This window comes from Falco punctatus, assembly GCF_963210335.1.
Source record: "Falco punctatus genome assembly, chromosome: 5".
NCBI classification, from domain to species: Eukaryota; Metazoa; Chordata; class Aves; order Falconiformes; family Falconidae; genus Falco; species Falco punctatus.
Window position 1 is genome coordinate 45,605,676 of NC_137584.1, and position 26,761 is coordinate 45,632,436.

Below are 26,761 nucleotides of genomic sequence, written 5' to 3' on the forward strand. Positions count from 1 at the left end.
TGCTAGCCAGAAAAGCAGATTCCCAGCTTCACTTCATTTTCTTCACCTGAAGCAGCAATGAAGGGATGGAGTGTATGTGTTGTGTGGAGCTGGAACAGGCTCATCTGTGCCAGGATGGGTTCTGGCACAGAAGACAATGTTATCTGTGTCTCCCACGGTGGTATGTTAGGCTGCGTGTGTCTTTGTATCAGGAATGCTTTTAAGAATATAGTATTTGAAATTATATGTGCTGGATGATACCTGTTTTTCTCTAAGGTGTATACAATGTACTGTTGATAGGGCCTACCTATGCGTAGTTACGTACCTCTGTTCTCATGTTTCCAAAGCAAAGAACCGAGAACCGTGCTATCTGGTACCGAGACGATGCCCAGCCTATGCGATTGCCCTTGGTTAGGAGCGGAAGGGCTGTGGAATTGCGGTGCGGGCGTGCGGCAGCTCCTACACAGGGACCAGGAGGGGGCACAAATGCAAAACTGACTGCACTGGCGGCAGGTACCCCGAAAGGAGCTGCAACAACGGAATTAGCCTTCCCTTAAAAGCAATAGAAACACATATAAGTAACCGGTGGTAAATTCATATGGGTGGCAAAATTAATTATTAAGGAGTTTAGGAGTCCCCAGGAATCCAACGTGACCGTAGGGAATGCATTCTGTGGTTTTCGGCACTATGCTACCGGCTGCGGGAGGAACCGGCGGTGCTAGGCTTCCCTTAAGATTCCTACTTCATCGCGTGCCTACGCTGGCACAGAGTACAGGCCACATCGGAAGCACCAGTCTGGCATTTATGAAATTCCGAGCTACTGATTTTGTGACCAGGTCACCTTTTAAAAGGAATTCTAGTTTGTAACTTTCTCCGACAACAGCATCGCACTAGTAGATCGCACCCTGGCAGCGTTTAGCCATACACACAGGTGCCAGCTCTCACGACTTTGCATCCCTCTCTGTCTTTTGTGTTGCGTTCGGTCACACCACCCCCGGCCCCGGCAGCCCCCCCCTCCCCCCGCCTCCCTGCCGTCACCGCCGCCTCGGGGGCAGCCACCGCGCCGCCAGGGCAAGGGGCGGAGGGCCGCCCGCGCCAGCTGGCCAATGGCAGCCTCCAACACGTAGGCCTGGCCCGCGCGGGCTGGGCGCCGCCAATAGGCGCGCCCCATGCAAAACACCGCGCCGCGGGACGGCGGTAATTGGCTCCGTCGCAAGGGCGGCGGGTCGCGCGCGCTGGGCCGCTGCGAGGGTCTGGCGGCGCCGCCGCTGTAAGCGGCAGGCCTGGGCCGGCGTCCGCCGTCCTCACCGGCGCCCTGCGTGGGTATACGGCGTGTGCCGGCACATCGTACGGGAGCGGCCAAAGCCGTGGCGGGGGAATACCGACGTGCCGTTTCGCTAGCTCATTCATTAACGCAGCTCCTAAGCTCACAAACGCGCGCCCACAGGCCCGGCCTGTCCCGCGGCCCTGCCCGTGCGATCAGACCCGCGAACGGGGCGCTGCGGCGGAGCCCGCCTGACTGGCGCTGCGGGCTGCGGCCGTGGGGAGGGGCGGGCTCAGGCCCCCGTCCTGGGCGGGAGGGTGCTACCGGCACCGGGGCTTGGGGCAGGCAGTAAGCACGCCCCTGCGTGACCGGGCACTCGCGGTGGTACCGAGGGCTGCTGGAGCAGCAGAGGGGCGGCCCGGCCTCCCTCTGCCCGCAGCTTCCGCACACCGGCGGGGCGGGAGGGGACCGGCCCCTGACGGGCGGCAGCGGAGCAACCCCCGCCCGCCCCTCCTCACGCCCGGAGATGTCCCCACGCGCGGCCCGGGGGCAATGGGCGCGCATGCGCGGGGGCGAGGGCGGGCCGGCGGAGCGGCGGCGGCGGCCGGAGAATGTCGGGCGCGCGGGACGGTGGGCGCGTGGCCCCTCCCCTCGGCGGGCGCGCGGCAGCCGCAGCGGCGGCGGCGGCGGGGGGAGGAGGAGGCGGCGAGGAGGCGGCGCCTGTGTCGGCGCTGGAGGTTGTGTCCTTCCTGGGGAAGCTGCTGTGCGCAGTCGCGGCGCTGAAGGCGGCTCTGTACCTGCTCCGCAGAGTGTGTCTAGCCATGGCCTGGAAGTCGGGAGGCGCCAGCCACTCGGAGCTCATCCACAACCTCCGCAGTGAGTGCGGGGCGGGGGCGCGGGCGGGCGGGGCCCCTGTCGCCTCAGCCGCGGCGGGCCCGTTACCGGCCGCTCGGCCGTACGCACTTCGCGTTCCCGCGGCGCCCGCCCAGCCGCCAACTGTCAAGGAGCAGCGCCGGCGGGGGGAGGAGGCGAAGGCGGCGCCCGGCCGGGGGGTGTGTGTCTGGGTGTCCGTCCGGGTCCCTCCCGGGAGGGCGCGGCGAGCGCCGCCGCCGTCCCGCAGCCGGGCGGAGGGCGGCGGCCGCTGGCGCAGGGCGGGCCCGGGCTGTTGTTGCGGGAGGAGATGCGGCGGGAGGGGCGGCGCCGATGGCGGTCCCGAAGGGGAAGCGCCGTGCTGCGGCCGTGGCTGTTGTCAGCCCGCCGCCACCCCCCTCGGCCCCGTTCCCGCCGCCGCGTCCCTGTCTGCCCGTAACGCTCTTGTGCGAGCCGAGGCGGGGCCGCGGCGGCAGCTCCGCGGGGCCCGTGTCCTCCGCACGCACCGGGCTCGGCGTCCCTCTGGCTTCGCCCTGCCCTCCGCTGCCGGGTCAGCGCGGCCGCCGGGCGGCGGGGAGCGGCGCCCCGGGACCCCTCGCGGGGCTGGCGGGAGGACAGCGGTGCCGGCGGGCGCGCAGCGGCCGTCCCCGGGGCGTTCGGGCCCCGGCTGCAGGCGGCGGGAGCTGCCCGGGTGCGGGGACCGCGCTGAAGCGGCCCGGGCTGCGCTTGTCGGGCGGGAGGGGCGCATGGCGGAGCCCGCGCGTGGGGCCGGGGGGCGCTCGGGGTCGGCCCCGAAGCGGTGGGGCCGCGGGGCGGGGAGCGCGGCTGTCGCGGTTACGGGTTCGTGCTGCCGCCGAGCTTTGCCGTGGCTGCCGGGGACGTGGCGTCCCCTGTCCTTACCGAGGGTTTGTGCTGTCCCCGTGCTGAATGCGGAAGGTGCTGGGCGGGTGCTCCGCGCTGGTGCTCTTCGGTACAGCCTGAAGCCTGCGGGGTCGTTTGCATGTGATCCAGGCTGAGCGAACGGGGTGATAAGGTAACACCGTCTCTTTTCGGAGCTTCCATTTTTCATAGTAGCCGGGGATTAACCCGTGTTAGATACGTTTTTAGTGTCCTTTTTTTCTGTATTCCTGGTTTTTCCCTTCCTCTCCTCAAGTCCGTGTCCTAGACACAAAAGGTTGTCGGTTTGGAGCCTGTGTTACGGCAGTTGTCTCCTATTTTAGTGATGCTGCAAGGCCGCGGGCAGCTTCACCTGTTTGGCCTCCTGGTTATTTTGAAGATGTAGGAGAATGATGTTTCTTGTTTTCTCTAGTTTGCTTATGTTAGATCCTCTGCTTCTGTGGTCTCCCAGTATTTTCTTATGTTGCTCTTTTGAGAACTCTTCCAACCAGTAGAGCAATATATGCCAAAACGACTTTCAGTTTCATTGTAAAAACTGTTTAACAAATAGATAATAACCTCCAGTTATGAGAGTTGCGGTGCATTTTTTTGTTTTGCAACTGTAACATCTAGAAATACTGTTTTATGGAAATTCTGTTCCCTTACACAGCAGGGAAAAACTTTCACATGTAAAAATGAATGTCAAGCTCCAAAATACATCCAGAAAGTGATTACTGCCAGAATTGTCTATGCCTCTGAGAACCTGAAGGCAAAACTAATTTCTTTGTTGAAGAAAACAATGACAGTCTTTTTCAACACATGGAAACTGTTTAGGGCTTCTCAAATATTAATAATGATGAAAAAACTAAAAAACATTATAGTTAGTACACAACAACAGTAGTACAGGAAGAGGAAGGTAAACCAGAAGAGTTTAATACTGTAATGACAAAATATGCAGCGATAATAATTACCTGGAAAATTATGTAATTTTCTCCTCTGTTTTGTATGCTTATGCCAGAGTATTTTAAGGGATGTTAAATAGCGGATTGGAAATAAAATGTTGCGGATGCACAGAGGCTTTTGATCTTGCAGTAAGATTGTGTAAGAGGTGTTGACCTCTGTGGGACTCTAGTGATGGTGTAGGGGGTTTATCAGTGCAGAGCAGTTGCAGGATTAAGACCATAACTTTTAAGTAAGAAGCTCTATGGGTACGATGATACTTTGTTAAAAACATATCTGAGAGAATTATATATCCCAACTTTGTAACCAACGTTTAAGTTTGTTTCTAGAAAGACTAAAATGTTCTAGGGAATTCCTTTTGGGTAGTAAATAGTTCAGTATATTTAACTTTTTTCCCCTTTATAACTAGCTAAGCAGCATAACATTTCTAGCATTTTTATGCTAGAAGTAGGAACACAAGGTAGATGAGGTTAATTTGATGTTGTCCGAGTGTTTCTCTTGTGTGTTACTTAGCTACTGAGTGTGTAATTTAGACTTCAAATAAAGGAAAAAAAAATACAGGTTGTAGTGAGACAGTACATTTTCTTCAGCAGCAAAGCCTGGCTGAGAGGTTCCTGCTCCTGCCTTTACGCGAGAAGTCTTCTCTTCATTGTGCTTATAGAACTGCTTGTGGTGTAGGCTGTGGTGTCAGACTGGGTAGCTTTCTCATTACTCCCCTTGTGAAACACTAAAATTTAAACTCCTCCATAGCTGTAAGTTCTTGTACTATTATGGTTAGAGAAGCAGTGAACTTTGTTATGGGTATAAGTGGGCTGGGGGGAATGGGAACTTCTTAAACTGGTTTTGCTTCCAAATAAAAACATTAATGGAAGACTCTGTAGGCTGCTTTTTTTTTTTCTTTAAAACAGCTGTAAAGAATATTCTTCATTATAAGTTGTTATTGACAGTTACTAATGCTTCTATTTTGTGGCAATGAAGTGCTCCAATTTCATGAAACTATATTAACATATGCTTATTGCTCATTTCACTGTTGCCTTAACTATAGAATTAACTTTTCTTTAATGGTAACGATGCTCCAGTGCTCTCGTGTATTTGCATGCAGATTTAGGCAAGTATTCTTTACAAGCCTTATATTTGCTTAAAAGGGACAAACTAATGAAGAAGGGCCAGGAACTCAGAGTATTTTTTTAGTGCATACTTAGAGACAAGTGATTACAGAACATTGCGTGACTTCTACTTGTTTTGATTTTTAACTTCTTGTTACATTGTAAACATGTTCTTGCACTGTTAATTTGAAGCATCATAGATGCACAATTTGTGGCATACACAAGATAAACTTGCTTAAAATGCACTCTTCATAACAAAAACACTGTCCTTGAATGTGCTGTTTCTGTGAGGTGTTCAGCTGCTTTGTTTTCCAGTGATTCTTGAAACTACTTCTCATTTAAAAAAACGCCATCTTTTTCTCTGAATGTTTGATTCTTCCAGTGAGCTGTTTAAAAAAATGTTTTTTCACCTTTACAGAGTAGTTATTTCAATCTCTGCTTCTTCCTCACTGAAAAGAATTGAACATGTGCCTTCAAACCTGAGCAAATTTTCCCCTTAAAAATATTTAAATTAAGGTCTTTTAGCAGGTGACACTTCTAGGAACCTATCTAAATGCAGGTTACTGTAGGGTTAGAATTCATGCTAAACAGAAATAATTGACTGTGTCTAAATACAAAACTCTTACTGGAGTTTCATTTTGTTGTGAACCTACTGTACAGGGATGCTTAGAAAGGAAGAAAAAAATGAGTAATTGGTGACTTGTTTGCTGTTATCTTGTGTGATGAAAGATATTTGGATTCTAAATCTGCATTTTTTAAAATTTTTTTTTTTTACTTCTCTGTATCTTCAGTTATCCACTATTCTCTTACCTTGCTATTGGGTCATTTTGATCTCCTTCTCTCTTTCATACTTGGGCTCTTGCCAAGTCCTGTTACTTTACACGCTGACATCTTTCAGCTTTTCTTCCCCACCTGCAGAACCGAAAAATTGGGTTCAATTCACAATCTATCAGTTAATTAAAATTGTTTCCTTATCACACCTCTCTTTCTCTCCTCCAGCCAATATGGTGTGCTGCCATATGATGATCTTTCTTTGCTTATTTGTCTGATCTTGTTGTGCCAATCGTGGTGTAACTACCTATACAGGCTTTTGAATCCACAATTCCAGGTGAAAGGGAAGGTGAATTAACTTGACTGTGGCTAAGTGCTGCATGACGTTGTTAACCATTTGAGGGCTTGTTTCCTGCTACATTCTTTTTCTTTTCCTCATCTAATAAACTTGTATCACAAAAGTTAGCAACTGTAATTTATGAGATACCACAAATTCCATAGAACTTCATGTCTCACTTGAGACCAGTTTCCTAATTTTTCAGTGTGAATGGTGTTTCAAATCAATATATCCTCAAATGTTGTCAGGCTTTGCAAATTCTCTTACTAGAAATACTGAAGATATTTCTCCAAGTGTTTTATTATTTAGAAGTTAAATGGTTAAAAATGACGTTTCATCATGGTGAAGGCTTATCTACAATGAATCTGCACCTTTGTTGCAGGTTTCTCATTGCTGAGGACCAGTCTCTTTGGGAACTGCCATGCATGTGAAGGCATTGAATATGGCATTGCTAAGCCTAAGCTAGGTTGAGGAAGAGCTAAATATTTGTTTTTGGGTGTTTTCCACCCCACCCCACCCCCACCATGTCATTTCCTTTGTCTTATCCAAATCTCTTCTACATCTGTCTAATTTTGCTCAAGGAAGAGTAATGTAACTTGGATGAACATGAAGAAGGGAAATAGCAATGGAAAATCAGACCAATACAAACCACTTAACCCAAATTTAATACCTCCGCTATACAGGCAGGTACACTGCCTGTTGTGTGTGTTCAATGAACATACTTTCTTTCAATGTTGTATTGAGGCTTCAGTGACTAACCACTGTAACAATGAGCAATGAGCCAGGTAATGAAACAGTTGAAAATGGAACTATTTTTTTAAATTAAAAATTAACATATCCATGATATGTTAGTTTAAGAATAACTAAATTTAAGAAATTTTAGATATCTCAGGTGGCATAGAGTTGAAAACTGTGATTCTGTTTTATTGGAGCATAGAGAATTTTTTTGTTAGCAAGTAATTAGAATAATTACCTAAAAGAGTTACAAGTTTTTTTAGTGATTTAAGTATTTCATACTGATTTCCCAATGCAGTGAAATGTTTTGAAGGAATTTCTACACCCTTGACTTTCTAAGAGGCAGGCCTTTGTAAGTCAAGACAACATCCCAGAAAATAAGAAATATTATCAGGAAAAATAATTTCAAAAACTTTCATCACGTTTTATCTGTGTCTAAATTATAATTGTGTTCTTAACTGGTGGTTCTTCAAGAAATATGTTGTTGGCTTCCCCTCCCCCCCCCCCCCCCCCCCTTAATGTTAGACCAAGGTGTCAGTGTAGTGTTAAGCGTACCCATTCTTTTCCCCAACAACCCCAAAATTCAGTGCAGCAAAGTCCAAGTCCTCAGTCATCCAGGAAGAAGAGAGCATGGTTTGGGCTGTTTATTTGTATCACACCACTTTATAATCAGTCATTTTAATTTAAAAATGTTTAGTTCTTTTGACTGATTGAAGATACTCTGCCCCCCTCCCCCCCGTTTTAATGGAATAATGCTACCTTTTTTTTTTTTTCCTGGTAGTAATCCATAATAAAATGGCAGTAATTTTGCAAATCTGTCCCTTATAGGTGATTACCATTGCTTGTGGGCATGTTAAAAAGGGGGAATCTCATGTGTTTTGGTTTCAATATAACTCTTAAGTTTTTCTTTTAATGATACTGTTTCTTTCATCTTGATGCAGTATCAAGAGCTCACTAAGAGCTATTAGTAAGGTTGGAAAGAAATGCATGTTTGTGTTTCGAATGATTATTTCTGTGGATCTAACACCTGAGGGTTGTTTGTTGGTCGTCAGAAAATTTTTTACTTTTTAAAGTATTATCATAAAAAGGTTACAAGATGAGGTTAATTTTATTAATGTTTTAAATTTTGTTTGACATTTCCAAATTCTGTCAAAAACGGCGGAAACTCACAGTTTGAGACCAGTACATTTTTTGGAATGACATCTCTCCTGGACTAGTTGACTTACGAGTTTATTTCAAGACTTCAGAACCTGACTACTGCAACATTGGACTTGAGCACAAAATAGTTTTAAATGCTTTCACTGTCAAAATATCAAAAGAGATGGTCAGACAAATACAACTTTAGAAATTCTTCCTTATTTTCTGCTGGTATGACAGCTTTCTGTCATTTTGTCCTAAGAGTTGGGGTCATGTTTTGCTGGTCCTCTCATCTTCCTTAGCTTTTGTATAGTACTAGTGCTTGTTTTAATGAAATCGCTTTCATAATAACAGTGTGTCCATGTGGTCTGGCTGCTGGTCTTGACAGCATTGGTTTTTCTGAAAACATAGCAAAGCAGTTGCATGTTACCTGCTCAGTAAGGTGCCCTTCTCTAAAGACCTGCTAAAGCTGTAGAAGTAGTTTTGCCTCAGGCCTTACTGTGAAGAGAGTTCCTTATGTGTCTGTCCTATCCAGCTAAGTTTGTCTTAACCTCTGCAACAGTTTTTGGTTAGTTATTACTGATGGCTCTTGCCACTTTGTTTTGAACTCTTCGGTTTTGGCATTCCATGTGATTGGTAAGCGAAGCTGAGCCCTCTCAAATGTAGAGGGATTAAGGTGTGCTCAGAGGTCAAGTCCCCCTCATCTGCATACAGGCTTTGAAGTTTATTGGAAAGTGCAGTTCTGGGTTCTTGGATGCTGAATCCAACCTTAAAGTCACTTTCTTCTTTCATGTACTCCCAAAAGTTTCTTCATTCAGCTGCTGATACAGATTTAGATGAAATCAACGTAACCATTTTGATAAATGTGAGTACATTATGGACAGCTTTTGTGATGAAGATATGCGCTTTAGGACTATGAGCAAAATGCTAGCATGCCTTTCTCCACCCCCGGAGAAGAAAATGGTTGATACCAACTTTGCAACGTTGGCCTACAGTATGAGGGAGCAATACAACTGTGACTAAATATGTCTAAATCAGTTATCTGCAGACTTTCAGATCCATGAAAATTAGTAGAGAGCTCTTATCCATTATACCAAAATGGACAGGTTGTTTTTGAAGGTGATAGTTACTAAATAGGGAAGGCATAAAGTAGAAGTGAAGTTTTAGAGGGTAAATTTGTATTTAACTGAATCCTGAGGCTGTATACTAGTTTGTTGTGTTGAACCTAGCTCTTGGTTCCCATGTGGTTTTACCTTGGCGTGTTCTGAGTAGCATTTGGATGCTAATTATTTTTTTGAATTTTTATTCTATTTTTAATTTCTGCCTCTTTGGGATTTTTGTGGGATTTGGACATTGCGTTTGATTTCTGGACTCTAAGGTTAGTTCTTATGGATGCTTACTTCCCACAGTCTTTCTGTTGTCGTGTCTCTGAACAACAGAATCTCAACTGATTCCTTCCAGTTAGCTGTATGCAACATTCCCTTTGAATAATGTATTACTATGAACTCAAATCATAGTGGTAACAGACATGCAGCTGAGTGTTTGAGGCAGATGCACTTTGCTGATCATTTAAGAGTTAGAGGTTTGTATGTGTGAGCGACTTAAAAAACACTTGTTTGCAAACACCTACTTTCAGTTTCTTTAGCACAAAGAGCTTTGTGTGTTTTGGGGTCAGCGTCCTTTGTTGGATGTTGGGATGCTGATCCATCACTTCTTGTTCAAAGTGCTTTCTTTGTGTTCATGGTTTACACTGAAATCTTCCTATGCTTGTTACTTAAAGAAAATTCTATTAACTGAATTGCTTTCCCATCTTTTTTTCTTCCTTTCCCCACATAAAAAAACCCCAGCCTTAAAAATATCACCAACTAACTTCACATTGCTTGAAAAAAAAAAAGATGTATTTCTGTTACAGCCCCCTTTCCTCTTGAATGTTGCTGTCTGGTTTGTGTGGGTCGGGTGGAGTCATCTGGAAACTGTTTTTTGTCACTTGAGTGATACTAATCTACTTGATTTCATCTTTTATAGTATAGAGCTGTATGCGTTTTGCATCATGCTTTAAGACCTCTGTATGATTTAAAAATATTAGTTTTGCTGAAAGGTCATTTTCATAAGTGAAGTGGTTATGGAGAAAGTAATCCGAGCAGAAACTGAACTATGTGGATGCTGATACAGCCCCACAGTAAATGCTTTTGGGATGTGCATGAGTGTTTTGTTTATGTAAAGCCAGCAACAGGAGGTGTTTGAGTAGCTGTTTATAAAGTAAGCTTGTGTACTGGTTTTTATCATGTGGCAATGAGACATCCTTTTTCTGATCTGGAAGCTAGTGCTGATGTAGATGTTGACTGCTAGTATTTTATGGTTTGGTTAGAAACTTGTTTGATCAACAAAAGATAAGCCCTTCATGAATGCATTTGTTGCTAAATAAAAAGATAGGTGGTTTATTTGTTGCAATTCTACATACCTCTGCTCTTTTTTTTCCTTCTTCTGACAGCCAGCTGTCCAGTTTCCCAGGTTACACTCAACAGTGGTATATTTCTACCTTCAAATCCAAGGACTGCTCTGTGAGCTCTTTTCCTGTTTTCCTGGTGTTATTTGTGGAAAAGAGGCAGACCAGAGTGAGTTTTCAAAACATGCTCCAATTATGTCAAGTTGTCATTGGCGCAGTCTCTCCACAGAGTAACTCTTGAACTCTGCAGGCTGTGCTCCACTCTTAAGTGGTTACTTTTTTCCTTCAGCCCTTTGAAGCTTAGGAGTTGTGCACATATAACTCTTATTAAAGAGCTTAATTTTAATTTTAAGCTGTTAGCTAGTGTGTTTGTATATGAGCCTTTGCATGTAAACACTTTCTAATTTTGTATCTGATTTATTTGCAGTATTATCAGTCTTGAAACTCTGCGGTCTCTTCAAGGAGAGTCTTCTAATCATGTTACCATTGAGAAGGATAATCAACCTATATATATTGTGAAATATTTTACTGCAATATATAGCTTCCTTTTAAGATATAGAAAATGTTTTGCACTGACATTTTATTAATAATTTATTAATTGATTGTCTTGGTTTTTTGGCACTTAGAGATGGCATGAAATTAGAATGTCGTCTTTGCAATATAAACTCTTATTGGCTTTTTTAGGGGATATACTTGCTTTTTGAACTTAATTCAGAATTTGATAGAGATTTGTTTCAGACAGAATTAAGGTCCTGGATGCTGGTCATCTTGGGACTGACTGCTGCAGGAAGGAAATGACTTCCATTGGAGTTCAGTACCTTGCAGTTGCTGTGTTTCTCTATATTCAACCATGAGACTAAAAAAAATTCTTTTTGTTACCAGCACAGCAAAAATTACTACAAAGTCAATATCGACTTTACTGTTTAGGGCTTAATTGCTTTTGTGAATTCCCACCTAAAATTTGCAGTTGTCTCCATTGTATAATAAGCATATTTGTAAAGCAGACTTAATCTATGGGGGGTAATGTGATGCTCTGTAATTCCACATTCATAGCTGAGCGGGGGATTTTTTTATGAAGAGGGAGCATTACTCAGTAATTGAAGTATATGGCTCAGACATGAGATGTAGCTTTTACCACTGTTTCTGCTGGGGACTCTTGAGTATGGGTAACTTGATTAACTTCTATTTACTGGTGAAAAAGATGATACTAATCAAAGACGATCCAATAGTCGGCAAAACTCATGAGTGTTTGCTGAACGAGAGCGTCCTGAATGCTCAGAATTTGTAGAACGTTAGTAGCTGCTGTTTTCAATTTTTGTTGGTCATTTGCCTGTCCGTGTAAGCATTACAGTTGGTTATACATGCTTTGCGTGGAACACAGTTTTGTGTTTAGTTTTGCACAGACTTCCACAGATGATCTCTGCCATAGAGTTCTTATACTGTGATTAAAAAAGTTGGGGGAAGAAGGGTAAAATGTATAAGTAAAATAATAGAATGGAGGCAGAATAAGATTTGTAGATGTTCAGAGGTAAATTTGCTTAATACTGTTTTGATGACAGGAGTAGATGAGGGAGGTGGCAGGCATGGAGTTCTTTAAAAAGGGGAAATGGATTATGTGTAGCCCAGAGGTTTGGAAGAAGCTTGTGGTTACAGCAGTACCTAGGATGTTCTCTGCCTTACCACAGGGCCCTGCAGTTGCTCTTTCAAGCTGGAAGCTTGACCTTTGCATTCTCCGCATGTTTTTTTCCCCAAGGCATAAAAAGAAAGGGTGGATGGCTACCTATAGCTTCTAGAAGGTATGCATCTATCTGCACAATACAGAATCTCAAGGAATAAATTGCTATTTTAGATCTTTCCTGAGTGCTTCTCAGCTGCTGCTTTTTGACCTCTCTTCAGCCCCCCAGAACCTTTACCTCTTCACTCCTGGTATAATTAACTTCACTTATTCTTTTTTTTTTTTTCTTAAAGTACATTTATTTTGGAGATACTAACTTCTTGGTGATACCTAGTAAGAATCTAACAGAAACATTTGATATTTTTTATTTGTTTTGTTTCTATGCTAAGTAGTCAGGGGAAAATTAGTTTTGTTTTCCTTACTATCTTATATTGTCAGTGCCAGTGTATTAGTGGATTGATTTGTTTGTTTGCTTTTCTTTTGGGATAAAATTTTGCTCAATGAGTAAATTTAGAAACTCCTGTGAAAGTCTGCTGTCTCAGATTAAAAAACTTGCATTGAAATGAGGAGTTTCCTCTAACTGGAACTGTAGTATACATTTCTAAGAGTCAAAGCGCAGGATATATGTAATGTGTATAGTCTGTGAGGGGAGCGTATGCTTTTTCTGGGACTTAGAAGTTATGGAAATAATTCTAAAAAAAAAATTATTAATTTTTTTAAAGAATTGTTCTTTTCCTTAATAATTTGGTAGTAAAATTCCTCTTGCAGTTCTATTTCATACTTTGTCTTCAGACCAAAAAGCAAAATGACTTGGGGGGTTATTTTTCTCTCTGAATTCAAGCCTAGTTATATAGGATAATTAAATCCTGGATACAGGTAGCAGACAAGAAAAAAACAAAAGAAAATCCTATGATTGGTAAGGGTGGTTGGAAGCACACTGTAAACAGTCAGGGAAGCCTCTACAGGAGTTAGCTCAGGCCTGGGCACATGTGTTAGTGTTGGTATTAATTTAAAAAAAACCCACTGGTACAACTTCACTTAGGACTATCTTACAAGAGCTCCTTAATCTGATTTTTGTGATACTGCATTTTTGGATTAGATTTTAAAGGATCTGAAATTATCTTTTTTTTTTTCCCAAGTATAATTTTCCAAATAAATCTTCCTTGTTTAAAGTAGTTCAATGAAGGAATCCATTGTTGAAAATTCAGTTCTTTGTAGCTTATACTGTGTCCTTTAATACAAGTGACTAATTAACATCTTGTTTTTCTAAAGTTTTCTGTTAATCATAGATGTCTCTTCAGAACTTTAAAAGAAGAATTATCAATGTTAAAACTTCAATAAAATTGCAAGGAAAAATGGCTGTGCTGCACAGTGCTTCTGACGCTTTATTTTGAAAAGTGAACAAAGATTCAAAGCATTTGGATATAAAAGCTTTTTGGCCTCAGTGTGCCCCATTTCTGTAGGAGTTTCTTTACAAAAGTGTTTTTCTTTTGCCAACGCAAAAAAGGAACAGATCTTGAAAATAAAATACTGAGCAAGGATGCTGCAGCTTCACCTGTTTTTGTATATTTTTCAATAGTTACATAGCCTCTTAGAAATACGAAGTATGTCTTGTTTGCTGTGTAGAATAATATCAGTTTCTTGCTGAATGTTTTCAGGAATATCAAAGGTGTGTGTGAAGTTGAGGTTTTTCAAGGAGATGGATCTTTGCAAATGGTCTCTACTGTTTCAGAAAAGCATCTGTAACTGCTGGGAAAGTCTTGTTCAAAGCTCACTGGCTTAAGCATTGTTTGATCTGTGGACCGCAGCTTAATTCTTGTATGATAAGGGTTAGAGTGTTAGAGGGTAAGGTGGCATGATTTCTCACAATATTAGGAATATATTCATGTATTTCGCATGCTCTTGCATTGCAGAAGAGAAAAAATGCCTTAAATTTTATGTATTTATTTGCTTATTTATAGAAAATGGAATCATCAAATCAGACAAGGTATTTGAAGTAATGCTGGCTACAGACCGTTGCCACTATGCAAAATACAACCCTTATATGGATTCTCCACAGTCTATAGGTAAGAGCATCTTGTAAAATTTATTGAGATTGTTCTAATTTGCATAACTGTGACTGCCTTTGTCAAATATTAAGAATGTGAACATTTTTAGAAAATTTCGAAGCTTTAGTTTATTATTCATTCAGTATCTTTTAACTAAGTTTCAGTTTGTTATAGAATGCGATTGGCATAATTGGATACGTCAAGTAGATAGATGTTCTTTGTCAATATTAATATGTGTATATATATGTATTTAGTTTTTAAACCACAGCAATTTGTGGTGGTGCAGCTGATGTTTAAATACTTAAATCATTTGTATCCCATTTATATCAGAAACAGTGTCTCTCTTTGCATTGATCTCAACTGAATCATTTCTGTTGAGTTGCTTAAACCCTTAAATGAGATTTATTTTTTTAAATATGAAGATAGGTTTTCAATGGAAGACCTGCTCTGATAGTGTTACATATCTGCTATTAGTTAGAATTAATTAACCACTTTTGATTTTAATAGGAATATAGAGTTATAAGAAATATTTTAGTGGAATTTGCGTTTGCATAGCAACCGACAGCTACTATGAAATCCTCTGTACAGCCCCGTACCAAGGCCAAAGGAATTGGTCAGAATCACCTAATAGGAATGCTTAGAACTTAGATAACAGTTTCGTGTTTCAATGCATGATTGGATACAGTGTTTACGTGTAGCCTAGGAGAATGTATTGAGATGTCAGAATGTAGAATTAATGGGAACTGGGGGAGAGTCGGATGAAGCAACTCTTAAGCTACCTGCCAAGAAACAGTGAATGTAGGTAAAAGGTAATTCCGTCAGGGGCATCGCGACCACCGACTCATGTACCACCTCCCCGAATAATACCCCAGGCCCATTTCCAGACCTTTCTAACTTTACTGCACAGAATCAGATATGGGAGGAGAGTATGTTAATGATTTTCAGGAAATACTATGTTTATGTGTGAATACTTAATGAATATTAAGTAAGTCCTATATAAGGTGTATGATTTTGAAACTTGGTGTGCGTTGATTGTGAGAGGACTCACTCGTGCACCCGGCCATTAATAAAGAAGTGTCTGCTTATCTGCATCACATTGGTGTTGATAAGTTCTTTATTCCGAGATTTCAGTAACAATAGGACCATTGTTTAGGATGGTTATTTCCCATCCTGATCCCAGTTTTACCTTTCCAAGGCAGGAGAGTGAATTACATGAATGTAGTAATTTTGTATTTATTTCCATCCTCCAGCCCTCCCCTAATAGTGGGTGGTGAGAACTATGAATTGTATTAGAATTTTATTAGTTGTATAGGAAAACTAAAAAAACCCAAAACCAAATCTGTCAAGATACATACACACTCAAAAACTTGCATATATTCACAGAAACATATATAGGTGAGTGTTCCTCCATGTTTTCTCACAGTTTGCAAAATAGGTGAGGTTATTGTCTCCAGAAGTTCAATGGTCCCTGCCACACCAAACAAACAAAGTCAGGTTTTTACATAGGGAGTGAGTGAAAAAGGCATTATGTTATTCTATGAGACATTACTGTTCTGAATTCAACATACTTGATCAAGCTGAGGCAATATAGTAACAAAATGGAGACTGAAACTGAGATCAAGGACGGAACCTTTTTTCTTTACTGTCCAGAGTTGGCATGGCATAGCTCTCAGATGGTGTACCTTAACTCACTTCTGAAGCAGAGCACTAACTGTTGGGGTGTGTGTGTGTAGTGCCCTGAATGAGGGCAACAACTAAGGTATTACGTTTTACAGTCGAGGTCATAAAGATCATAAGGTTGCTGCCTGAACAATGATCAATGCGTTCTTCCATTCTCGTTTTACAGGTTTCCAAGCAACAATCAGTGCTCCACATATGGTAAGCTTTAAACGTATAAGTATAGGTGATTTTATAAACATCCAGATGCTTCTGAAATAAAATATTTATCCTAGCAAATTTAATGAACAGTTGATTGCAGTGATGCTGTTGTGAACTGCCTAGTGGGAGGGCACAGAGGAGATTGAGCCAGACTTTTCCTAGAGATGCACTGCAATAGGATGATGGGTAGTAGACAAAAAAAGTGCAACATGGGAAATTGATTAGTTTCTAGGGTGAAAAATAATCCTGTTGAGGGTAGTTAAGCATTGGCACAGATTTGCAGATTGTGGAAATTCTGTTCTTTGATATACAAAGAAGCTGACTGGACAGGGCTCTAACTTAAATTGCCCATGTTGAAAGAGGTTTGGACCGCAGGATTTCCAGAGGTCCTTTCCAACCTAAATTTTCTGACTCTGTAATTTATGAAAATAAAAGAATTTGGAAATGGATAACAGTGATTTATATGGTTGGTATTGCTGTAATGCCTCTAATTCTTTGGACAGGAACACCCCCCACCCACCCCACCCCCAACAAACATTGTACTGAGAAGCAGGTTTTTTTGCCAAGTGGTTTGAGACCAGGACATTTATGACTAAGGCATGAGAAGAGATTTCAGTACATAGATCTAGGACAGACATAATTTTTCTATGCTCCTTTATTTGAGATGAAGGATGAATAGAAGCATATATTTTGTCCTTGCAATGTTTGGAAAGTGTCAAAACATAATAAAGGTCTGGTCCTGTTGACTAAAAACTGCCTAGCTGAGTTAGAATTTACTTAGTTACCAATATTAAAAAACCCAGGAATTTTGTATAGAAATGTCAATGATTTTATTCAAGGAAAGACAGCGAGAGTAGTACTGTGACTAAGGGAGAAAATAAGAATTAAGTTTTCAAAATTTTAACTCACTGAAGTCATTATTTGCATTATCCTGTGTTTAGTACTAGTAGAATATGAGCAAAAAGGAAGTATATCCTCTAAGCAAATGTTAACATTTATTGTTCTAATTATTTCTGTTTTCTGAGTGTAATGGATTAAGATGTAAGGGTGTGGTAATGGCTGTCTCTGAAACATTAAAGAACAAACTGTGTTTTTTAGTTTGTGACCTAAGCTTGGCTTGTGTACTGGTCTGCCATGTGGGAAAGTAAAACTCATGAAGTGTCTGTAGATTACTGCATTTCATATATGAGCCTGGCTATCTGACTTTGTAAAAGACAACTTCTTTTTCATACTCCTTGAATCAGCAAGTGTGGAGGTAATACAAGCAGTAGTTCTCATAGCCATTTTCCTTGATGCTCCAGAGGTGCCTTCTTCCTAGCTAGCCTCTGTCCCATCTTACTCCAATGTATATAGCCTAACGATAAGTTAAATTCATTAAAGGCCATATACTGCCAGAACAGTAAGAGCCACCAGAGCTGAAGAGAATTAAATTGATTTACGGTGTCTCTCCCAGTAACTATATATACACTGAGTTTGTGCTAGAAACTTGAATGGTCAGATGAGTTTATATTTGTATATACTAAAATAATAAATAAATAAATACACGCACACACTTTGTTGAAGTCAATATAAGTAACAATGATTATATCCTGTAGTTACCACGCCCACACACACCTTTTTGGTAATAGAAAATAACACTGAAATTTCTTACACAAATCCTCAGTGCATTGCTCAAAATCACTGAAGAAATGGATATATATATTGGGCAAAATAGACACTTCAAAATATTTTGAAATTTTCTGTCTTCTCTTAGCATGCATATGCTCTTGAACTTCTGTCTGATCAGTTACATGAAGGAGCCAAAGCACTTGATGTGGGATCTGGAAGTGGAATCCTTACAGCATGCTTTTCACGAATGGTGAGATATTTAGTTTAATCACTTGACCATCAGAACTGCTTGAACTGAAGCATAACTCTGAGTTAAAGGGGAGAAAAAAAGCATTCTTTCTACAGTGGATTTAGGTATATTATACAGAAAATAATTTACTCTCCTGGGTGTGATTAGTACCCGTTTGTTACCCTAGCTGATACTATATGGTTGAGTTAAAGGGTCCAGTCAATTGTGTGATGGTGAAGAAACTGTCTAGAGGAGAAGTTTTGGGGTTTTTCTTGATTGTGCTTTAGTGGTTGCTTTATAGCTTGAAGGAAGGAGGTGTTTGCTTTGTCCAGCCCAATTTTTATGTTATCTTGTGTGGCTATGAATGTTCTCATTGTGATAAATTGTCATGTCTTCCTGCTATGGTGAGAGCTTACTGAGGCCTGAAATAATCTTGTTTCCACAGGAAAATACATTGTATGTATATAAATTGTCTTCAAATTTAACTTCTTTTTTTTTCTTGTTACTGTATTGTGTGAGCATCACTACAAGTATTCATTTAATCTTTCCTAAGTTAGATAGTAATTTATATTCTTTTTATGTATTCTCCAAGTAACTAAATTTCTGGGTTGTTCAACCTGTATGTAAGGAATTCTGTGATGCTACCCTATCTTACATCAGGAAAAAAAAATGAAAAATTGTTTCATGCTGGCTGTAACTACAGTACTGTTAGACTAATTTATGTAGTGGAATATAATCTGCCCTTCCTTCTCCATTCCAGGACTTCATCATTGCTTTATAACTAGCAGAGGCCTTCATTAAATTGCCAACTTAGATATATTTTTTTTTTCTTTCTGAAAAGTTATTTTGGAATATGGTGATGCATATGATAACTTCTCATACGGTTTTTTTTAGCTTCTTAGTTTTCTGTTTTCAAGCACTGATCTGTTGAGTCTGTCATCACTTCTGGTTTCCTGTGTTAAGAATCAGATAAGAATGTTTAGGACTGGGCAATGTACTATCAAAAGTATTTAGGATTTTTAAGTGCTAGCTGCAAAATAAATAAAAAAGTAGTTGAAGTAAGTTAACCAAACTACAGTTTAGAGGGAATATTACTGTCAGTTATTGAACTTTCTGCCTATTATTTTTGGTCTTTGTAGTAAATAATCAAATGCTAGTAGCATACATGGGAACTTCAGTCCTGCAAACATTAGTGTGTATTTCTCGCTGAAGTTACAAATGCATAGAAGAATAGCCATTTTTTATAAGATGTGCAAGTTGTGGTTGGGGACCTTTTGCTTTTAAAACAGCTATGTAAGAAAAGCTGAAAATGTCTGTAGAGAAAGCATAATTGCCACAAAAAGGAGATCTCTTTCCAATTTTGCTGAGGTTAATCATGCTGTCTTTTTATTGCCATATGAATGTCATGGTCCTCTTCTGAATCCCCCTCTTGGTGGTATGCTATGGAATGCCTTACAGATGTGTTTTGTGAAACATTGCATAAATGCTTCTCTTCTGTTTGATAGCATTACTCTGCAATACAGATCTTGCTTCATCTACTTGAATGAACGTAGATAAGACAGTATGTACTGCTCGGACTTTCACTGTAACCTTCTTTCTAACAGTAACAAAAGCTTGAAAGTAGTATATTATGGGGAGTGATGGTAAAGTGTTTTGCTATCAAAAGTCAGTTGGGGATGTGCTTACTGGGTCATGTGGATGTTGCTTCTCAGTCTACTGGAGATGTAGAATGAGTTGCTTGCGTTTGTGGTACAGGTACCTGAGTGAACACTGATGTTGTGACAGCTTTACTCCTATGATGGTAATCTCATCTGTGGTACTTCTGGGAAAGCTCTATGTTTACTTACACTAGTAAAATATCTTAAAGATCTTTTTGTTTGGGTTTTCATGTTAAACTGCTGTGATAAACTTATCTACATAGCATACAAACTTAAGTTTATTCACTTTTAAAAGTTGTCAGCAAATTAATTGTAGCTTTTGTCTTGGAAGTACTGGCATTATAAAAAAAAGTATGGTATATTTTTATTCCAAACAGATCATGAAGATCCCCAAAATTGTGCCATTCTGCTATTGTCTCAATTGCACACACTTCAGAGTTTCAGGGTAATTGATGAAGGCTCATCAATAGCATAATGGACTGCGACATGCAGCAGTAGATTTTCTTTCTTTCTATCAAGGCTATTTCATGTTAAGACCATTTTGCTAAATTTTAATTTCTGTGACTTTACCCTTTGTTGGAGTACAGTGGATCTTTTGCCAGCTTCTGGTACAACTGACTGCCAGGCATTCCTCCAGATAGCAACTGGTGGTTGTCCTAGTGAAAACTTGCCATGTGTCTTGCTCTCTTTCAAAGGCTAGGCTGGTGGTCTTCCACTTGAAAAAGAAGAGGTAACACTGCTCTCTTGATGTTTTAACATAGGACTTGTCCATAATAAAACAGAAAAAACCCCACCATGATATTGATAACTAGTTACTAATTTTCCAAGTCTTAGTGACATTAAAATGCAAGATACAGAAACATAACTAATGCATTTAAGTACGTCCAAAGACAAAGTTGTATGACAACATGGGCTGCTAGGATATACTTTGCCATTCTGTTCTTTGAGCTAAATCCTGTTAAAAATAGTCAGATTTTAAGGTTTGAATCCTTTTTCTCCTCTCTCCAAAACTGGAATAATCTTCTGAAATTGTGTCTTTATTCCAGGAATAAATGGAGAAGATTTTGTTAGTAAGCCTTATTTCCCTCAGAATACACAGATCTTCTGTGGCCTTTTGTGAGTTATGGGCTCTTGAAAGTTCCACTCTTCCTGTGGAAGAGAGCTGTAAATCTGAAAGTAGATTTATGAATGCAAGAGTAGGTAGTTTGTCACTGACTATTAATTGCTGCATTTGCTTCTGGAAGAATAAGACTCTTCAGATAACTTAGAATAAAGTGCATGACTTGCTGTTTTCCTTGAAGGAAGGTCTTCTCTAGAAAAACCTTAATCTTTGAGTAAGTTTATTCAACATGAAAGGAGATAATTTCTAGTCTGTGTCCTTGAAGTTATTACTTTCTATTGCAGGTAATTCAAACACTCATGATCAGATCTAACTTCCAAAAATTCAGAGGAGAAATCTCTACTAATAGTATAACTTAACATCTCAATAAGATTACAATAACAAACATTTATAAGACCATACTGACAAACTTTAATTACCAGTTGCTTCTAGCAGTCAGGGTGTATCATTCCAAGCAGTGGTTTTCATAACATTGGGAAAATATACTACCACTTTACTGGTTTTGGTTTTGTTAGAGAAATGGGCTCAGGAGATAGAAATACTCGTTCTGTAAATGAATCAAAACTAGCAGAAATTATTCAACTCTATATTTTTATTCCAGGTTGGTCCCAAAGGACAAGTTGTAGGAATTGATCATATCAAAGAACTAGTAGATGACTCAATAAATAATGTCAAAAAAGATGATCCCACATTGCTGTCTTCAGGAAGAGTGAAACTGATTGGTGAGCATCAGACTGATATACTTACTAATTAAACTGATATTCTTTCTAGCAGCTGGTTGAAAATGACTGGAATTGGATATGATTAAAAATTCTAATATAAGAAGTTAAACCAAAGAAAGAAGAGCCAAATGAAAATTTTAAAATCCAACTCATCTTCAGACCTTTGAAAATACCTTCACACAGTTTGAAGATTGACTTCTGGTAATCTTAAATAATATGTAATCATTCTATGAGAGAAGCTTAACAGGGAGGTGTTTTCTGGTGAAAATATTTTTACATGCTGGAGGTGTTTCATGTTAAATTTCCTGTTTAAAATTGGGTTTGAATTCACAACTTGATAAAAGTACTGTCATCTAAATGAGCATTTTAACAAAGCCTTTGTAATTCTGATACAGTAATTGAGAAAGCTGCACACAAAGGGTTTAGTGGAAAAAGTACTAGACTGGCTGGCAGTATGCATCACTGAATTTAATTTCACTTGTTTTTAAAATTAACAGTATTTGTATGTTAGGGAAGTGATTAATCGACACGTTCTGGAGAGGGAATAATGATAAATATATACAAGGACAGTGAATTGTTTTAAATACTTTTTTTTTTTTACTAAAAAGAAAGATGCCTTTTTTAAATAAGATGCAAAGCTGGCAGGAGGAAAGCATTCCCTTTGTTATCTTTCTGTTCATTAAGTTTAAAAAAGAACTTGAAGGTCTGGATTATTTTGAGGCTTCTAAGAAGAGTGCTTGGAAAAATGATTATTATGTGATGTTTGGCTCTTAATACCAGTTTGATTCTTGGGTTTTTTTTCAAAATGAGGGACTTTAAAAAAATCTTTTTAAAATAAACCAATCAACACATGTACTTGTACATGTGTATAAAATGCAAAGTCCCTGACGGAGAGCACTTCTGTGTTAAACTTAATTGGAAAAGAAGTTATGCTGAGACGGTTGGGGCTGGAGAAGGGGAATGGGGGATAATTTCTATTGTTGCTGTACAAGAGCAATTTGGATTTACGCTTCTTGATACATCTGAAACAAACTTTGATGCCCTTTGGAGTCTAGAATTCTAGGTAAACATAATGGTCTGTATTTATGTTTGACTGTGTAGCAGGATAACTAAGAGACTTCTGAATAGTTTTGTTGTGAGGTGCATTTAAGAAAAGTGCAGATGTATGAGTAGCAGTTCAGTGGATTATGTGGAGAAGAATGTTTTGACTGTGCTGGATTCCTAGCGACTCTTTGGTGCAGAGCTAGAATCCAGACAACTGTTTTTTAAAACAACTAAAAAACACCCAACCCAAACACCCTCTCCTCCCCAACACACAAACAAAAAACCCCTGAATACCCAAGGTTGATCGATGGTGGAAGGTGCATGAATTAAGTCTAGGTATGTCAGTTGCTGGCTTCTTGCAAGTATGCTTCAACCATTCTCCATTGCTTTGTCACACCTCACATACGCCATAACTGCATTTCAGAAGCATCAACATTATTTTGGGGTGTCTCAGCAATAGAACTGCACTGGGAACTTGGGAATAGGTGTACTTAGGGTATGTCTATATTAGTTTCTGGTGGTTTTGCCTTTTTTAATATGGTTTCTTTTGTGTTTTGTTTTTTTCTTAAAATCAGAAGGGTACCTTTTGAGGTCAATCTCTCTCCTGCTTCCACTTACCACACTGGCTCACGTGAGAGTACTCCTGGAGGGCACAGACTTTGATTCCTTTTGGATGAAACTAGACTGGATTATGTACTTTCAGAAGCAACCAAATATGTTTGATATGTTAATGGATATTAAGCCAATAAGACAGAACTAGACCAGAGTGATCATTCAGAAATGCGTATATTGCATGGCCATCAGGTTCTCGGCAAAAACTCTTTTGCTGTACCGATCTGCTTCTATTGTACTGCACTATTTGCTGATGCAGACATAGCCAGAGGGGATGAGGGTATTCTGACCACAGAGAAGTAGTTTTCTTCTGTTTCTCTGCTCTTGCTATGACTGTGTGAAACAAGTCAGCATAAAGACACTGAAGACTGTCAGATCAGAAGATCAGGTCTAAGGTTCAAACACAACCCACGCAACCTTTTTACATCAGAAAGTCCTGGTACTGCTTCCCCTCCCCATCACCACCTGCCACCCACCACTATGATTACTTCATTAACAGGCTGCATGGAACTGGAGATCTGAGAAGGACAGGTGATGTTACTCAGGATATAAGCACAAGCTCAAAATTTGGGCTGCTGTTTGCTCTTGGACATTGAATAATACAATAATTTGTATCACATTGAATATATGAATGCCAACTGAACTTTTTCTTATCTGTGTTCCCGTTGTGGGTAGATATGTACCTGACTGCTGTAGCCAGGAGATATTTTGTGGGTGTTAAAAGGGAAGAGCCATGCTGTGCTTATGCGTATAAAGGAGCATGATTTTTTTTTTTGTGTGCGGGTGTGCCGATTCTGAAGATGGTGGCTTTGGTTTGGACTATTGATTCTAAGAGCAAAGGGTTTAGATGTTTTGGTTCCTTTTTACCACCATCAGTGAAGTGATAAGATGTGCAGAAGTCATCTTTGGACTTCTCTGGACAGTGCTCAAGATGCATTTAAGTCTCAGAATTAATGTGTTCTTCAGAAGACAACTTTGCAGTTTCTTTCACACTGTTTTTTTCAGTTTAGCAATCTCTTCTTCTTTTGTCAGCAGTACTGGAAATCACTGCACCTAACGCCTGCTGTTGCATCTATAGGAATGAGGGTCTGTTTTCCTGTGTAACTAACACCATTCAAACAGTATCTGTATTCTTGAGCTGAAGAAGTCTTTCTCCATTGCCTTCTCTTACGGAACAGCAACTCGATACAGTTAACACATCACTACTTCCTCTTTAGAGGTGTACAGTGCTACTATGGTATAAACAAATATAAATTGTATACTTTACTGCATTGAAGTGGTTGTTCCAGTAGAACCCACTTTGGCAGAATCAGAGAGATTAAAGCCCTGGAAATACTAGAACTTTCATTACTGGCAACAGTAATGAAGGCTGACTTGGTGGAATTGGTGATCAATAGGCATGAGTTCTCTTGAAGCACTGGTAGTTCTTGCTCGATGGCTTCTGCTTGCAGCCCTTGGTTAGAGCTTGTGGTGGGCAGAATTGATGATATGAGGAAATATGTCCCTGAGCTTTAAAGGACTTCTGCTGAGGAAATGTGCTCTCTTACAGCTTGGGGTGTAGAAAGTTATTGCAGGGTCTTGTTTCAGCACCTAGTATGAAGGATGACTCACTCCCCAGTTTTAATGGTTTCAAGGACCTGTCCAGATCTTCCTGTACACTCTTGGATACTTATGGGTGTTGTTACTGTCCAGGTAGATGACCCTGTCACTGAGGTCAAAATGAAAACTGTGATGGCCACCATGTATTTTTCCTGCCTTGTGAGTTGTTGGAAGGCAAAAAGTTGACAAATTTTCACCCTCTGGTAGGGGCTTAAAAGTTCTTTTGACTTATTCAGCCTTTTAATTAACCTGTGATAATAGTGATTGCAGAGAAGTTGAAGCTATGTTTGAAGACAGAAAATCCCAAGCAACTACTTGTGTTGAGCAGAGGACTATGTTCATTAGCCTTCTTACTTTTCTTCTTGACTGATTACTGGGACTTCTGCATTGTCCGAGTATGAATTTGTGGATGGCTTAGCCTCCTTTATTACTTTTGTTCCTAAATAACTCCAGAGACAGTTTGCCTAACTTTGAATCTCCTGTTGGTTTCTTGTAAATACTGTGCATGCCACATTTGCATCATCTTCTTTCAAAACTTTACCCAGGATCTGGTTTAGTTTGCTATATTTCAATGGCTTAAAAACCCCATTCCATTCCCCTTGCATCCAGTATAACTGGGGTGGTACGAGACATCTAGGATAAGGTGCTTTTCCCTAAGTTCTCCACCAAAGCTGACGCTGCATCGGTAGCCCTCTGAATAACTTAGTTACTCCTAACATCTTCCAAGCAGCCACCTGGAGCTTTAGCCACATGTCTGATGTCTGACCTGGCTGTCCATGTCAGTCCAGCAGTTGTCTGCAGGAAGGATAGCGAGACCCATCTGCTGGCGAAAGGGGATGTGTGGGGATTAGTGTACTGCGCTAACGTATGATGTGTGTGCGGTCTTTGAGTCCAACCAGTAGTGCAGTTACAGATGTATAGTCCATGTGAGTACTTGCTTTGTCTTTTCCTCACCTTTGGAGTCTTCTGATATGTGCTTCTAAGATTTAATACTTTAGACTTATGATTTGCATTATATTTAGGAATGGTATGTGTGAAGGCAAGGCAAAGCAAAGTGTATGTTCTAAGAAGGTAAACAAGGGGAGAAGTCACCTGCAGTTGGAGTGGTAGGGCACATAAATACTCAAGTATCCTTTCTGAGTGGACATGTGTCTCCAAGAACTTCTATTACAAATCCATGCTTTCTAATTTCAGGTGCTTCAGTAGCATTTCATATCTTTTATAAGTATGTGTATGTACGTGTGAGGGCATTTTGTTGCATCTATTTTACAATTGTGTTAATATTTTTAAATTGACTTCATGTTATTACTGCTCAGTAAAATTAGTATAAATCTGAGCATAGCTTTTTATCTACCTGTAGATATGGGAGATCAGCTGTTTCTTCTATTCCTTTTGAAAACATTTTTTTTTTTTAAAAAAGTGTTTTCTTGCAGTGGGAGATGGAAGAATGGGATATGCAGAAGAAGCTCCCTACGATGCGATTCATGTAGGAGCTGCAGCGCCAGTTGTGCCCCAAGCAGTAAGCCTTTATATTTTATATGTGTGATTTGGTAATTTCTTAGCTGTAAAGAACACTTTATGTACATATATATGTAAAATACTTGGTAGACTTGCACTGCTGGGAGTATCAATGGGCAGTGTGGTATTACTGTATGATGTGCTTTTTTTGTTTCTGTTGTAACTGGGCTTCCTGGTGGTTTGCAAAAACTATTTGTTCTAATAACCCTCCTCTAAATAAACATAACGTAAAATTACTTGTGGACAAATCTCTATTACAACAATCAACTGGAGCATTTTTTCATAAGCTAATTTGGTTTTGTCAAACACTGAATTATGAAATTTTAAGTATTTGTTGCTCAGGCTCCAAGACATTGAGCCTGTTGGAACAGTAATATGCTGGGCTGGAACTACAGATAATACCATGTGTTTGTAGCTTTCAGAGTGGATACAGGGTAGTATTTACTAGAGAAGCTTGAGAATAACTAGGGACCTTAGAGTATGCATGCATGAATTTCATTCTTGGAGATAAGGTTGGGATTTTTTTCCCTCCTCAGGTGAATGGGAATAATTTAGCATGATTTGATATG

The 26,761-nt window shown here is 40.4% G+C and overlaps 1 protein-coding gene across 3 annotated transcripts in view; it reads left to right on the top strand.

Annotated features, from left to right (window-relative positions):
• Nucleotides 1-1,025: 1,025 nt before the first annotated feature.
• Nucleotides 1,026-26,761, top strand: part of PCMT1 (protein-L-isoaspartate (D-aspartate) O-methyltransferase) — a 36,959-nt gene continuing 11,223 nt past the window's right edge. The window contains exons 1-6 of one of the 3 annotated variants that reach the window (XM_080389658.1): nucleotides 1,026-2,119; nucleotides 14,118-14,222; nucleotides 16,051-16,082; nucleotides 17,836-17,940; nucleotides 21,299-21,419; nucleotides 26,108-26,193. In XM_080389658.1, coding sequence (XP_080245784.1) covers nucleotides 1,855-2,119; nucleotides 14,118-14,222; nucleotides 16,051-16,082; nucleotides 17,836-17,940; nucleotides 21,299-21,419; nucleotides 26,108-26,193 — 714 coding nt within the window. In that variant the 5' untranslated portion in view covers nucleotides 1,026-1,854. The remainder of the gene's footprint in view (nucleotides 2,120-14,117; nucleotides 14,223-16,050; nucleotides 16,083-17,835; nucleotides 17,941-21,298; nucleotides 21,420-26,107; nucleotides 26,194-26,761) is intronic. The other 2 variants (XR_013928509.1, XM_080389659.1) reach the window with 2 other exon arrangements.